We start from the raw sequence: 13,103 nt of genomic DNA, 5'->3' as shown, positions 1-13,103 counted from the left end.
ATGATTTGACGTCGGATACCACTTGACTCAGCTCTGAATTAGTACCTGAGCCGGGTGATAAGGGTAATAATTTCGGGTAATAATAATAAGGGTAATAATTTCGGTTTTGAATGAAGTGCTCTAACACACTTCAAGGCCCTGATCCAATTGGATTGTTGCGCCAACGATTATAATTATTACTTGCGGCCATTTAGGACTTCTCTTGCTAAAAATTACAGTTGCTTCTGAACAAATGGGCACTTCTGCTATTTTTTCACCATCTTTTTTTAAGGTTTTGTGTAAACACAAAACCTTATTAAAATCGGTTTACCGTCTGTCTGTCTGTCTGTCGGTCTGTCTGTCTGTCTGTCCGTCTGTCTGTCTGTCTGTCTGTCCGTCACACGCATTTTTCTCGGAGACGGTTGTAGCGATTGACACCAAATTTAGTACAAAGGTGGGAACTGTGAACGCTCACACATACAGTGAGTTACATCCTTTTACGTTGAATTTAAGGGGGGGTCCCCATACATGCAAAAGGGGGGTGTAAATTTTTTTTTCATCAAATATAGTCATGTGGGGTATCAAATTAAAGGTCTCGATTAGTACTTTTTGAAGCCGGTCTTAGTTTTGACATTTCTTGGAAATGTGGGGAGTGCGGGGGGTTGAAAGTGATCATTTCTTTAAGGGGGCCATTCTCAGAAACTACCAAACCGAAAAATCTGAAAAAAAATCAGGAGGCTGCCACTATATGGTGCCTTGGCTCCGAAATACCTTTCATACCGATATCTGTTCAAAGAAAGTTAATAATAGTATATTACTATAATTTTTTGTAATTGGCTGGAAACCCCCCTTAAATTCATCCTAGCGGCACGAAATTCGGCAGTGATGTAGGCTATAATGTAGAGCATGATCATACCAAGTTTGATGGAAATCGCACTATTACTAACTAATTTATAATACATCGAAGTTGTTGCTTCTATGAAAATTGAAGACTATCAATGTCAATATCACCCGAAAGTGGACATATGCTTATATTACGTGCTACCTACTAAGAAATACACAAAACCTTTCGTACCTGAAGCGTCCAGCTTCCGGTTTCCCGACTTGTTTATGACTAGATTCGATCTACGGTGATTCCCTTCTTTGCGTTTCATCTCGATCATCGGACATAAGAAAGCCGAACTTTCGGCGGGAGGTGAATGGAATGGTGAACGGTGGTGAACGGAATGCATCAGATTTTTAATTAGCGCCGGTTTTCATATTAGACTGCATTTATGGCTACTAACATAAGAGTTAGTCAAATTAACCTGCAGTATGCCAAAGCTTCTTCTTATCTACTGTCGGCAAGGCTGGCAAAGTTGTAGGATTCTCTTAATATATTTCTGGTTCAAGAGCCATGGGTTCGTTTTAACAGAATCTGTGTTATTGGATTAATCAAGGGGACTCGGATCTTCTTCGACGAAAGATCTTCGAGACCGAGGGCCTGCGTTCTGATGTCCAAATTGTTAGAGGCAACCATGTTGAGAAAATTCTGATCCCAGGACCTTGTCACGGTCAACTTAGCAGTCTCTGCATACTTACCCTATGATTCTTTGTTCCCTCCGCCGACGCAAGAACTAAGGGATCTGGTAGTGTATGTGGAATCAAGTGGCTTTGAACTTCTACTAGGTTGTGATGCGAACCTTCAGCTTATTTGCTGGGGCAGTAGGAAATGCAATCCTAGAGGAAAGGAGCTGTTTGAATTTATCCTTTCAGCTGGTCTGCTGACCGCGAACGTAGGGTCAGCCCCCTTTGACGATAGAAGATCAATTGAGAACTCTGAATCGCACACTTTTAGATTTCTTTCAAGAGGCTTACCTATTTCCCGAGGGCAATATGGTAAAACGGTTTCTTGATGGAACCGAGAACTGCATTGGTTGAATTTCCGGAACTCACTGCGTGAATATAAGAGGCTCGTAAAACGTTCGAAACGAGACTCTTTTAGAGCATACTTTGAGGAACTGGATGGTGAAAGTGAGACTTCCAGGATGTGTAGAGTCCTTAATAAGGATGAGCCGCTCAATTTGGACTCTCTTAGCAAAACCGGATGGTACTTTCACGAACTCTATAGTTTAGTCTATACAGACTTTCTTCGAAGTAGACCACCCGGGAGAACAGATATCAGAATTGGGAAGAAGAGAATTGGCGGTTTCTGAAAACCCTTCAACACAAAGGTGTTGAAAGAGGGTAAGACACTGCGAGAACGGTTGTTACCAATGAAAAGGCAAGAGCTATACTATCATTTGAACACTTCAAAGCACGTGGCATGGATGGTATCTACCCAGCGATGCTAAAAGAAGGTATAAGGCACTTAGAGCAACTTCTAGGAAATATTTTGCGAGGATGTATTGCTCTAGGCTACGAGCCTTCATTTTGGCAGAAGGTGAAGTTAGTCTTCATACCGAAGCCAAAGAAAGATGAATATTCAAATCCAAATAGCTTCAGGCAAATCAGCTTAACATCATTTTCGCTGAAATGTCTAGAGAGACTGGTTGAGCGTCACATTCGCGAGAAGGCGCTAAAGTCGCACCCCCTAAATGAAAAACAACATGCTTACCAACGTGGAAAGTCCTGTGAGTCTGCTCTTCATTCTTTGATTTCGGAAATAGAGGATGAAACTCTGAAGGGTGAGTACGCGAAGGGGGTGTTCTTGGACATTGAAGGGGCTTTTAACTGTGCACCGTCCCAAAAGCTATGTGATGCCACCAGATAGCATGGTGTTAACGAAACTTTAATAAAGTGCATCTACGCTACGCTAACGCAGAGATTGTTGTGTGTTGAAGTGGGTGTTGACCGCTACCTAACATTGGAAGCGACGAAAGGCTGCCCTAAGGAGGTGTGTTATCGCCATTTCTGTGGAGTATGCTGATCACCTCACTGCTATGCGAACTGCAAAATCTCCCAATGCACGTTCAAGCTTATGCGGATGACGTGGCTTTGCTGGCTGTTAGTCGAGCTCTCTGAAAGGTGTGTAGAAATACACAACGCGCCTTTGATTTGATTGACAGTTGGTGTCTCAGGCATGAACTTTCAGTAAATCAAATAAAATGATCATGGTATTATTTACAAAATGGAGTAAACTGAATAGTCTTTGCCTTCCAGAGATGAGGGGTACAACCCTTCAACTCTCCGAAGAAGTGAAATATCTGAGTTATCTGGAAGTTATTCTAGACAAGAAGCTTCTTTGGAACAAATATGTACAGATGAAGATGAAACGAGCTCTCACAGCTTATGGGCTGTGTAGGCGGACCTTTGCCTCGACATGGGGACTCAGGTAGTAATGTGGATATATGTTGCTATCATTAGGCCGATGTTCGCTTATGCTTCCGTAGTGAGGTGGGTTTAGGTGAAACAAAAGAGCCTTTGCTATAAACTAGCCACATTGCAAAGAACTGTGTGTCTTCGTATCACCGGTGCAGCTTTGAATGCATTACACAATTTGCAGCCCTTGGATTTTTTTTTTCAGACCACTGCAATGAGAACAGCTCATAAACTAATTCGATTCGATCAATGGGGAAATGTTGGACGCGGGGGCACAGATCATTTGAAGAGTTATTGGGAGAACTGAATTCCGTTTTTGAAATGCCTTTTGATTTTTGGATCCCCATACATCTGTTTGGTAAAAAATATGAAGTTATCTTGAAACGAAGAGAAAAATGGGGGGAAGAATGCCTGTTAGGATATGCTAACGTTGTCTACATCGATGGCTCAAAAACAGAGCAGGGTTCTCGAGATGGAGTTTAGCTCTCGAATAAAAACGATAAAAGGGCTTTTCCCTTGGGATAGTATGCAACAGTCTTTTAGGCTGAAGTGTATGCGATCCTAAGGGCGGCGATCTGCATGATTAACGAACTGTTGAAGAACAGACGCATCGCAATCTGTAGCGATAGTCAAGCTGCATTGAGGGCGTTTAGTAGTACTTTGATCACTTCAAAAATTCTTCAGGAATGTAGAAACCAATTGAACTCTGTTTCTAGATGCAATATGGTGGATTTACTCTGGGTACCTGGTCATTGTGGTGTAGAGGGAAATGAAATTCCTGATGATTGAGGTGGCAGTATCATTGGCAAATGTTGCTATCAAAAAAGTTTCCCATAATGACAGGTGGCGAAGCCTTAATGCTGCTAAACACACGAAACTGTTCCAACTAGAACCAAACAAACATACAAGTCTATCCTGCCGAAATGTAGGAAGACTTGCAGAAGTATTCTGGGCATTCTGGCTGGTCATAATTCACTAGCTGGGCATATGTTCGGAATAGGAATTATCCATGGAACATTTTCTATGTGAGTGCCCCACCTATGGATGCATCACACATAAGATTTTTGATGCTGATGTGCTCCTATTACAGCGGGCAGCATCACATCCTCTAACGAAAATCTGTGATACATAAACGACTCCGGGATATTCCGTTAGATGGGGGAATTGAGTATAATGAACCACTAAGGTCTGAGTAGGGTGATGATGCTGTCATCAGCACTTCGCTTTTAGAAGATTTGTTGGCAAAGATAGCGAGCGAGATTAAGTCGTAGAAAACTAGATAAGAGTTCCTCCACGTGAAGTTGTTTTAGCTTTATGCAGCTACAAAGTATATCGCGGCAATCAAACCTTGCGTCTAAAATTTCAAGCCTTTTTGACTCATGAATGATACCGATTTAGATGAAATTTTGTGTCAATAATAATAAGAGATCTTAGTTTTATAATGTTGAAATGTTATACTGAAACTAACTCTTGGTGGAAGAAGAACTATTGGTTGTCTAAAGTAAATTTCCTAAAAGGGTCATCCGATAGAATCGTGAAGCAAAGTGAGGAGTGTACGTCGCACCGCACCGAAATATCGTCTGAACACTGACTTGAAAATCTTAAAAATCATAATAGGTACTTTGTGCTATCATTATAATTGGAGATTCATTATTTTCATAGATTTTCATCTTAATAATTTTAAACCATTTTTGATAGAAGTGAAGATTCGTTAATAAGAGACCAGTGAGGGTGTTTCTTATATATCACATTTTTAATTTAGTGGGTTTTTACCCATATTCGTTATAGGCTGGTAGGGATGTCGAATCTAACATTCAGATGCTATCTTTACTACCTTCCAATATTCCTGATAAATATTCACATTTTTTACACAAATGAGAAATTAACTCCACAAACCTAATTCAGAAAATCCGCTACAAACACTAAAATTCACCACACCATTCACCACTAATAGCACCAAAATGACCGTTAATCCCTCGAGGATAGCCCGAAGTACCATTTTGGCACCTTTTTCTAACTCAATAATTACCGGAAACGTATAAAACGGAAACTGAGAGAAAGCTTCCCTGCACTTTCGCTTTATATAAAGAGGAACCTTCTGAAAGGACATGCGCATTGTTTTTGCATTTTGAGTTTGAATGATTTATAACTGGCTGGGATTATCTTTTGTTGCGTGGATAGTGCTCCGTGGTTACGCTGTTCTCGCCAACTTTTTTATTGTTCAGCTCACGGTAATGTGGCTAAAATGAAAGTCACTTGTATAGGACATGTGGCGTGAAGTGTTATCAATTGGGGGATAGTTAATCCTCCATATATTGACCGCCATAAACTAAACGATAAAGCTAATATCCCCGTAACGTTTATTTAATGTAGACGGCGGATGTTTTTGTTATGGATAATTGTTGAATTTGTAAATGCAGATTGATGTAGTGTAGGTGAAGTAGCTTCTTGTTGCTTCACTCTTGTGATTATTTAAGGAGGGGTTATTCATGCTTGACGTAGGGGTGCATATTCGAATGGGTTAACCCCGAAACTAGCATTATTCCAATTGATTCTGTTTCAATGTTAAGTGAAATGTTGGCTCTAGAATATTGGCTGTTGGGAGATAATGCAAAATAAAGGATATCTTATAATGAAATTTATAGAATTCAGGTTTGACCTGAGTTCTTAATCTCTTTCTTTTGCATTCAAAGATGCATGTAGGATGTCCCAATTTAATTTTCATGGCTATGGTCTCTCTAACACTTTTTTCAAAGTTAATATGAATGAATGTTGGTATAATTTTTAATCATTAAAAATAATCCGCCAAGACGATCCCAGGTCAAGAAGATAATGTCACCATATATGTATAGTCTAAATAGGCGGTAGAACCCAAGCTGCTTTAGTTTGAGATGGAGTGAATTAATTGGGGGTTTTTTTATTTATTTTCTAATTCAATTTCATAGAATTTTTCAATCAACTGCGGTAGTGACGCGCCCTGTAGGTAGTCATAAAGATCTACTAAAAGGAATGTATGTCCAGATGGCCCATTGGTCATTCAAATTTCACTGATAGCAGAGGGATTTGTATCGTGACTGGATGTTAGATATCAGTGGGCTAATAATCACGGGCAGGCACAATGTATTATAAATCACATTGCCTTTTGCAGGGTAGCATAGTCTTGAATGAAGTACTCTAGCACACTTCAAGGCCTCGGTCCAGTTGAATTGTCGCATTAACGATTATTATTTAAAAGGAAAACACCTCGGCATAGATGCGGTCACTCTTCAAGGGCTTATGTCCTTTCTATGTACATACGAGCGTGGTCTGAAAAGTTTCCCCCCTAACAATGATAAAAGACATTTTTTCTTTAAATGTATTTTTATTTTTGTACATAATCTCCTTGTCCCACATTTCTCCCAGCGATGCTCCCATATCTTTAATCCGTCCTAATAGTACTCGGCGTCTTTCTTTGCAAAATAGTTGTTTACGAAGGTGATAGCCTCCTCATTTGAAGGAAATCTTTTCCTTCCGAGCGCAATTTTTAGATTAGAGAACAAAAAGAAGTTGGCTGGGGCTTGATTTGGTGAATAAGGAGGGTGGTCAAACATTCATTCAAACTTTAATTCGTGGATTTTCGCCATAGCAACTACAAAGGTGAGACGGCCCATTGTCTTGGTATTATAAAACATAATTTTTTTTCTTCAAATGTGGCCGTTTTTCCGCAATTTCTGCCTTTGTTGAGTAATAATATGTAGTATGCTCCTGAAATAGTTTTCCTTATTTGAAGATAATAGATTAAGATTAACTGCATGACTATCCCAAAAATAGTCGCCATCACTTTCCCAGCCGAACAATAAGAGTTTGCTTCTTTTGAAACCGATTCCCTCTTCTCAGTCAGCTATTTTGACTGTATTTTTGTTTCGGGCGTATTATAGTGTATCGAAGTTTCATCTACAGTAATTAATTTTTGCCAAACTCTGATTTATTCCGCCTAAACTTCGCCAATATGGCAATGTTCATTCGAACACGTTTTTGGTTTAACGTGAGCAAAGGCAGCACCCAAAGCGCGGACAGCTTTCTCATGCCTAAATCTTCATTCAATATGTGACAAACACCTGCTTTTGACATATCCGTAGTATCTGCTATCTCTCTCACTTTAATTCGACGGTCATTTAGCACCATTTTGTGAACTTTGGCGATGTTATTGTCAGTTGTTGCAGTTTTTGGACAAGCTGATCGTTCACCATCTCCAAAGCTTGTATGGCCACGTTTGAATCCAGCTGCTCGAAATTTCTCAGTGGTGAATGATGAAGCAAACTCCTCGTACACAGCATCCAACTCATCTTTGATTAGCGTAGGCGTATTGCCTTTCAAAAACAAATATTTAATGATAGCTCGATACTCGATTTTTCCAATTTTTACAAAAACACTCACATCGACTCACTCAAGCGATTGTCAAACAGCAACTGCGTATCCAAAATGGCTGAAATGTTGGTGAATATCTGCTAAAAGATGGTCGACCACTTCCCTAGCTTTTATTGACCAGTGCTTCTATGTTCACGTTGAAGTCAGAAACTTTTCAGACCATATATTTCTATCACTGCAATACTGCATACATTGCTTGGGAATGTATACATATTTTCGACAATGGTGTCAAAGGCGATTTTTTCACCTTCCAGAGTTTTTGCAAGTGGAAAGACATCAACTTAAGAAAAAGAGGATAAAAACAAAAATGCCGGACGATGACGGCTTTACGGTTTCTTACCAGGGCAGAGGCAAATCGTCAGACGTTGCCTCACCTCTGCCCTGGGAGCAGCGAGATCGAAACGGCTCGCAGATGTTTAGTGGTCCTTTATAGAATTAGCAGAACACAACATGACTACGAATTATATTGAGCGCAAATCTGCCAATTCGATTGACCAAAGCTTGGCCAGAGCTAAAAATATTTTTTTGAGAATTGTGGGGTCCTAAGTCCGCATCAACTTGATGCCGGACCGGGAATAATCTGAAATAATAAAAAAACTTGTTGTTTCTTTTTCGTTTTTTATTATTTCAGATAATTAATCGTTGGAAACACCGCATAATTTCACTCACAACTCAGTTGGTTATAAGCCTAAAAGAACAGGCGAGAGACAATCAGAATTAAGATTAGAACTTAGAGAATGGATAGCATTCAGTTCGCTATATATAGAAAACGAAAGATCAGCAGGGGATGAAAAGCAAAGGAAAAGAATTAGAGGAAGAGACATTACTTTAGAGAAAGAAAGTTATACTTACGTAGAGGTCATAGCTGAAGGTAATAGGATGATCCTCAGGGGTCGTCAGCGATCTTTAACGGGTCGCTTAAGATACGGGTCTGACGTCTCCGAGGTGCCCGAGTAAGTAATTCTGACCCCCTAGCTGGCAGTATACTTGCGTCCTAGGCAGTAGCCTCGAGAAAGTTTCTCGGTGAAGAGCGAACCGCGAACGACCGGTACTCGTCGGGACACACTGCGAGTCTCCAGGGCCGTCGACAGCTCTCTGTCGACGTCGATAAGGTGATGCAAATCTAGCTCTGCCAATGTAGTGGTTGTGACGTGTATAAGGAGCCAGCCCCTTCGGGATCCTGGTCGGGTAGTGTGCATTGAACCGGTGTTAGTAGACCGCGTTGCCCCGAGTGAACGCTGGCTGATTCGTCCCTGAATTTCGGGAACAGCTAAGCGTATGTCAGGCCTCGGAGAACTGAGGTACTGGATGTGTCCGCGAGGGTACATCCGTTTCTGACTATTGCGGCCCGTTCCCATGCACACGATGCGCTGGTGAAATCGACGAAGCAACAAGGACGGAGTAAGAGCTGAGTGCGTTAGTGCGCAGCACAAAAATGTGTCGTTCACCGCAACGATCAGCGAAAAAGGCAGGACTGACTTACCCGATGTGACACCAGGACGCTCAGGTAAAGAGGAACTCTTATCAAGCGGCGTCAAAAACGGGCTGATGGAACTGAAGAAACTATTGGACCGCATCTCCTTCTATAGGCGAACGTGGAGAGCAGCGGAGGACAGAAATAGCCGCACACTCCGCTGCTCGCGCCAAACGGACCGCAGTTAGCCCACTGTAAAGCGATTTAGAGAAAAAGCGAAAAGAGGACGACGTGCCTAAAGGAGACTTTATCAAAGGAGTTTCCAGGGCCTAAAAAAGTAGGCGAAGAAAGAAAAAAGAAACAACTGGTTATGCTGCCAGAGAGCCGTCTGTCCAAAGACAAGGAGGCTGCCAACCAAAAGCCAGGAGCAGAAAAGGCGCGGAAATGAAGAACGACTAGACCGTCGGCTCTGCTCATTAAGCCCACGGAAGGCAAAACATTTGCGGAAGTCCTAAGTGGCATCTGCTACAGAACGAAACCCAAAGACAACGTCTTCCATACGGAAAACGAGTAGTAGCGGAGTCCTCGTCGAATTGGGGCCGAAAACGACTAGCAAGGGTACGTTCTGGAGGAGAAGGCTCTTTTTTCCAGCCTAGAGCCCATGTGCTCTCTAGAAATCTGGAATCTTGCCTGTCTCACAGAATTCGTCGAAGTGGAGGAGTGGATAGGTATCACCTCTGTAAATGCTCGAGGTCAAAAACTCGCCATGGTGGAAGTTCCCTAGCAATATGCGAGGAAACTCCTTAGCAGCGGAAGAATCAAAATTGGATGGGTAGTATGCAGGGTTCGAATGTGAATAGTCCCCACCAAGTGCTGCAGGTGACACACATCAGCAGCTTGCAAGGGACAGGACAGGAGCACAGCAAGCCGGAAATGCGGCCAAGTAGGTCATGAATCTATGACCTGCAATGAAAGCGAAAGTTGCGTTCTTTGTAGGGATCATGTCGCGTCTGGTGAGAGCGTCGCACGCAGAATTGGAAAGGGTTAGAGTTCCAATGGCATGATACGCATTTTACAAATTAACATGCACCGGAGTGAGATTAGCGAGCAATACCGAAACAGGGGGCCTCATGGCATCTCGACTTATCGGGCACCGCTGCCATCTGGGTTTGGAACGACGTTCGACTTCGTGTTTTTGCTCAAGGCCGAAGGAGTGGGTTTTTCTGGATCCGGTGTTTAGGGATAACGTTTTTTAGTGTTTACTTGACGCCGAATAAGACGATGGCGGATCTTCGGCTTGATGCTCTGGAGGACGCCGTTACGAGTACGGAGGCTTGGAGGCGGTGGTTTTTATGCCAGGGCTCTTGAATGGGGCATGTCTCAGTCAGACTCCAGAGGCAAACGGATTCAGGAGAGACTACAACTTTCAGACCGTTGGTAATTTTTCCTATCTAGGGTCCAAAATCACAACCGATAACAGCTAAGATGATGAAATCGGCGCACGGTTGTTGGCAGCCAACAGAGCCTATTTCAGCTTACAAAAACTGTTCCGCTAGAAACGTCTCACCATAGGGTCAAAGCTCTTATTGTACAAGACAATGATCTTGCCTTGGAAACTTGGGTTCTTAGCAAGAAAAATTGCGAACTCTTGGCCGCGTTCTAGAGAAGAATCCTCCAAAGAATTAGTGGATTTGAGGATGGACGATTCCGTAGTCTGCTTAACGACGAAACCTATGAGCGACACCATGATCGTTAGGTTGTGGATAAAATCCGGCTCAATAGTTTACGGTGGGTGGGTCACTTAATCCGCATGGATGAGGATGATCCAGCTGGGAAAGTCTATAAGGGCAAATCTATAGGAGATCTATGGTAGAAAAAGAAGACAGATCCTGCCTGAGATGAAGCGATGGCGTAGGTCAGGACGCCATTCATCTTTTAGGGATATCGAATTGGTGGACCTCGGCGCAAAACGGGGATGTCTGGAGTTTCTTACCGGTTGTTGCGCCGTTGATGATGATGATCGAAAGCGTCGATCAATTTATTTATCTTGGAATTCAACCAACGACCAATTCAAATCAACAAGCTCATCGACTTCACCATGCATTTAGATATTAAATAGTAGAAACAATGCTGAAAACTAGGAGAAAATTTGTATAGAGAAAAGCATACTGTAGCGACTGCCGGATATATTCAGATAAGCTTCAGTGAAGAAGCTGTAATGACAAAGTGCAGGAAGCAATGGTCAAAAGGCCAACCTAAGTGTCCGGAGACAACCAAGGGGGGATAGCTATCGTAAAACCCCAAAAAGATGGTGAGATTAACTGCTTGAAGCTCCATTGAAGTGTTCCGTCGATACGTGCTTACTTGCCTCTATCCCAGACTCGGGAATGTGTGGGAGTCCTTTGATCACTTCCCTCACGCGTCATTATTCAAAACCTGCACTGGGATCTGATTCAACAAATATGGGAGTTCCCTCGAGATTACCGAAAGATCAACATGCAAGCTAAATCTGAAAAATTAAAATAAAAAATATAACGACCGTACGCGTGGAGGCATAAAATTCAGGACCCGAGCACCCCAATTGAGAACAAAGATCGACGCGAATGGCATCCCAAGTGGGGTCAAATCTGGTATGCCTTCTCTAAAGTGTTGGACCGCTTCAACACGGCAAATTTCTTAGTTACTGTGGAAGACGTGCTCATAATTCCAACACAGTCATGTGCGTCCGATGCAGCGACGCTTTGTTGACTGGGGCTGCGCTATTTCGGACATCATTCCAGAAGACGAAGTCTAAATCCAAAACCTGATATTTATCCTGAGGATTTTCTAAGATGCACTTCATGTCTACCTTCTCTCCAAATTCAGCAGAATAGCCATGCAATCGGTTAGAGAACCTATTTGACAGGCGCTCCTCTCGAAGTTCGCTCTACAGTACTAGCTTACGCTGTTCCCAAATCGTACTGGTTGGAAAATAGAGAAGTCGCTTCTGACCATCGGGTCTCAACCCACGATGTAGTAACTCTACCAATTTATATTCCATTAACGAATTTTCTAGCTTAATGGCTAGCAAACCCACTGCTATCGAGATTCTCGCATGGACCTTCCGTGAGATCTTGCATCTGTTCAAGAATATCCCAATCATCTAATGACCTGACCCAGTAGGAGCGAGTTTGAGTTCGAGGACTGAAGGAAGTCTGGCAAGTAAAAAGAACAAGCATACCCAAGTCGGTAGAACACTTTGATGGAGCTTTGCGGGCCGACGTTCACGGTCAATTAGGATAACTTTCTGTTCTTTTTAGCTTCTAGAGTTAGCACTCCCTTCTTGGTTGTCTCGGCCATTCAGGATGGTCTTTTGACAATGGCTCATTGCAACTTGACATTACATAGCCTTATAAATGCTTCACCTTATAGTCGGGAGTGATGCCCCAGGACAGGACACATTTTCCTAAACACATCCTATTTTCCCTTGCATCCTTGATCTTCTAGGTCATTGACCTGCTTCTCTAATTTTCATCCTCATAACTCACGAATATTATTACGATTTTAATGAAGACGCTATCAGTTTCATTGTTTTCCGTTGAATGATATTGCAATCCTGGCTACAGCACAACGAAATAATGAAACAATTGTCAAACCCCACATCATCCTCGTGAATGCTAGAAATAGAAATATTGCCCAGGGCAACATCGTTTCATCATTATTCCGCTCACTTTTCAATTTTTCAGACGATTTTTGTGGAAAGATGAAAATTATATGATTCGTGCAATTTAGATTTCTTTTATCCTCCACTTCCTCTCGACAGTAAGTATTTTGAATTTCAATTTTCTTAGATCTTCCCACCTAATCCGCGCAGCTACAGCCGCGATAGATTTACCTAATGGAAGATTATCCTTCGGATACAATCACTTGAGGTGCGATTTGGTTTGAATTTCACACTTTACATATCCCTAAGTTCACCTCAAAGCTAATTGTTATCTGGAGGAATTCAGTAGCGTAATTCGAG

The 13,103-nt window shown here is 42.2% G+C and overlaps 1 protein-coding gene across 1 annotated transcript in view; it reads right to left on the bottom strand.

Moving 5' to 3' along the window:
* Window positions 1-5,312, bottom strand: part of LOC119647891 (angiotensin-converting enzyme-like protein Ace3) — a 120,393-nt gene extending 115,081 nt beyond the window's left edge. The window contains exon 1 of the mRNA XM_038049194.1: window positions 5,176-5,312. Within this exon, the coding sequence (XP_037905122.1) occupies window positions 5,176-5,278 (103 nt within the window). The 5' untranslated portion in view covers window positions 5,279-5,312. The remainder of the gene's footprint in view (window positions 1-5,175) is intronic.
* Between the last annotated feature and the right edge of the window lie 7,791 nt (window positions 5,313-13,103).

The sequence above is a fragment of the Hermetia illucens genome, chromosome 1, assembly GCF_905115235.1.
Source record: "Hermetia illucens chromosome 1, iHerIll2.2.curated.20191125, whole genome shotgun sequence".
NCBI lineage: Eukaryota > Metazoa > Arthropoda > Insecta > Diptera > Stratiomyidae > Hermetia > Hermetia illucens.
The sequence above is the reverse complement of the archived record's forward strand: the minus strand, read 5'-3'. Positions and strand labels throughout refer to the sequence as shown.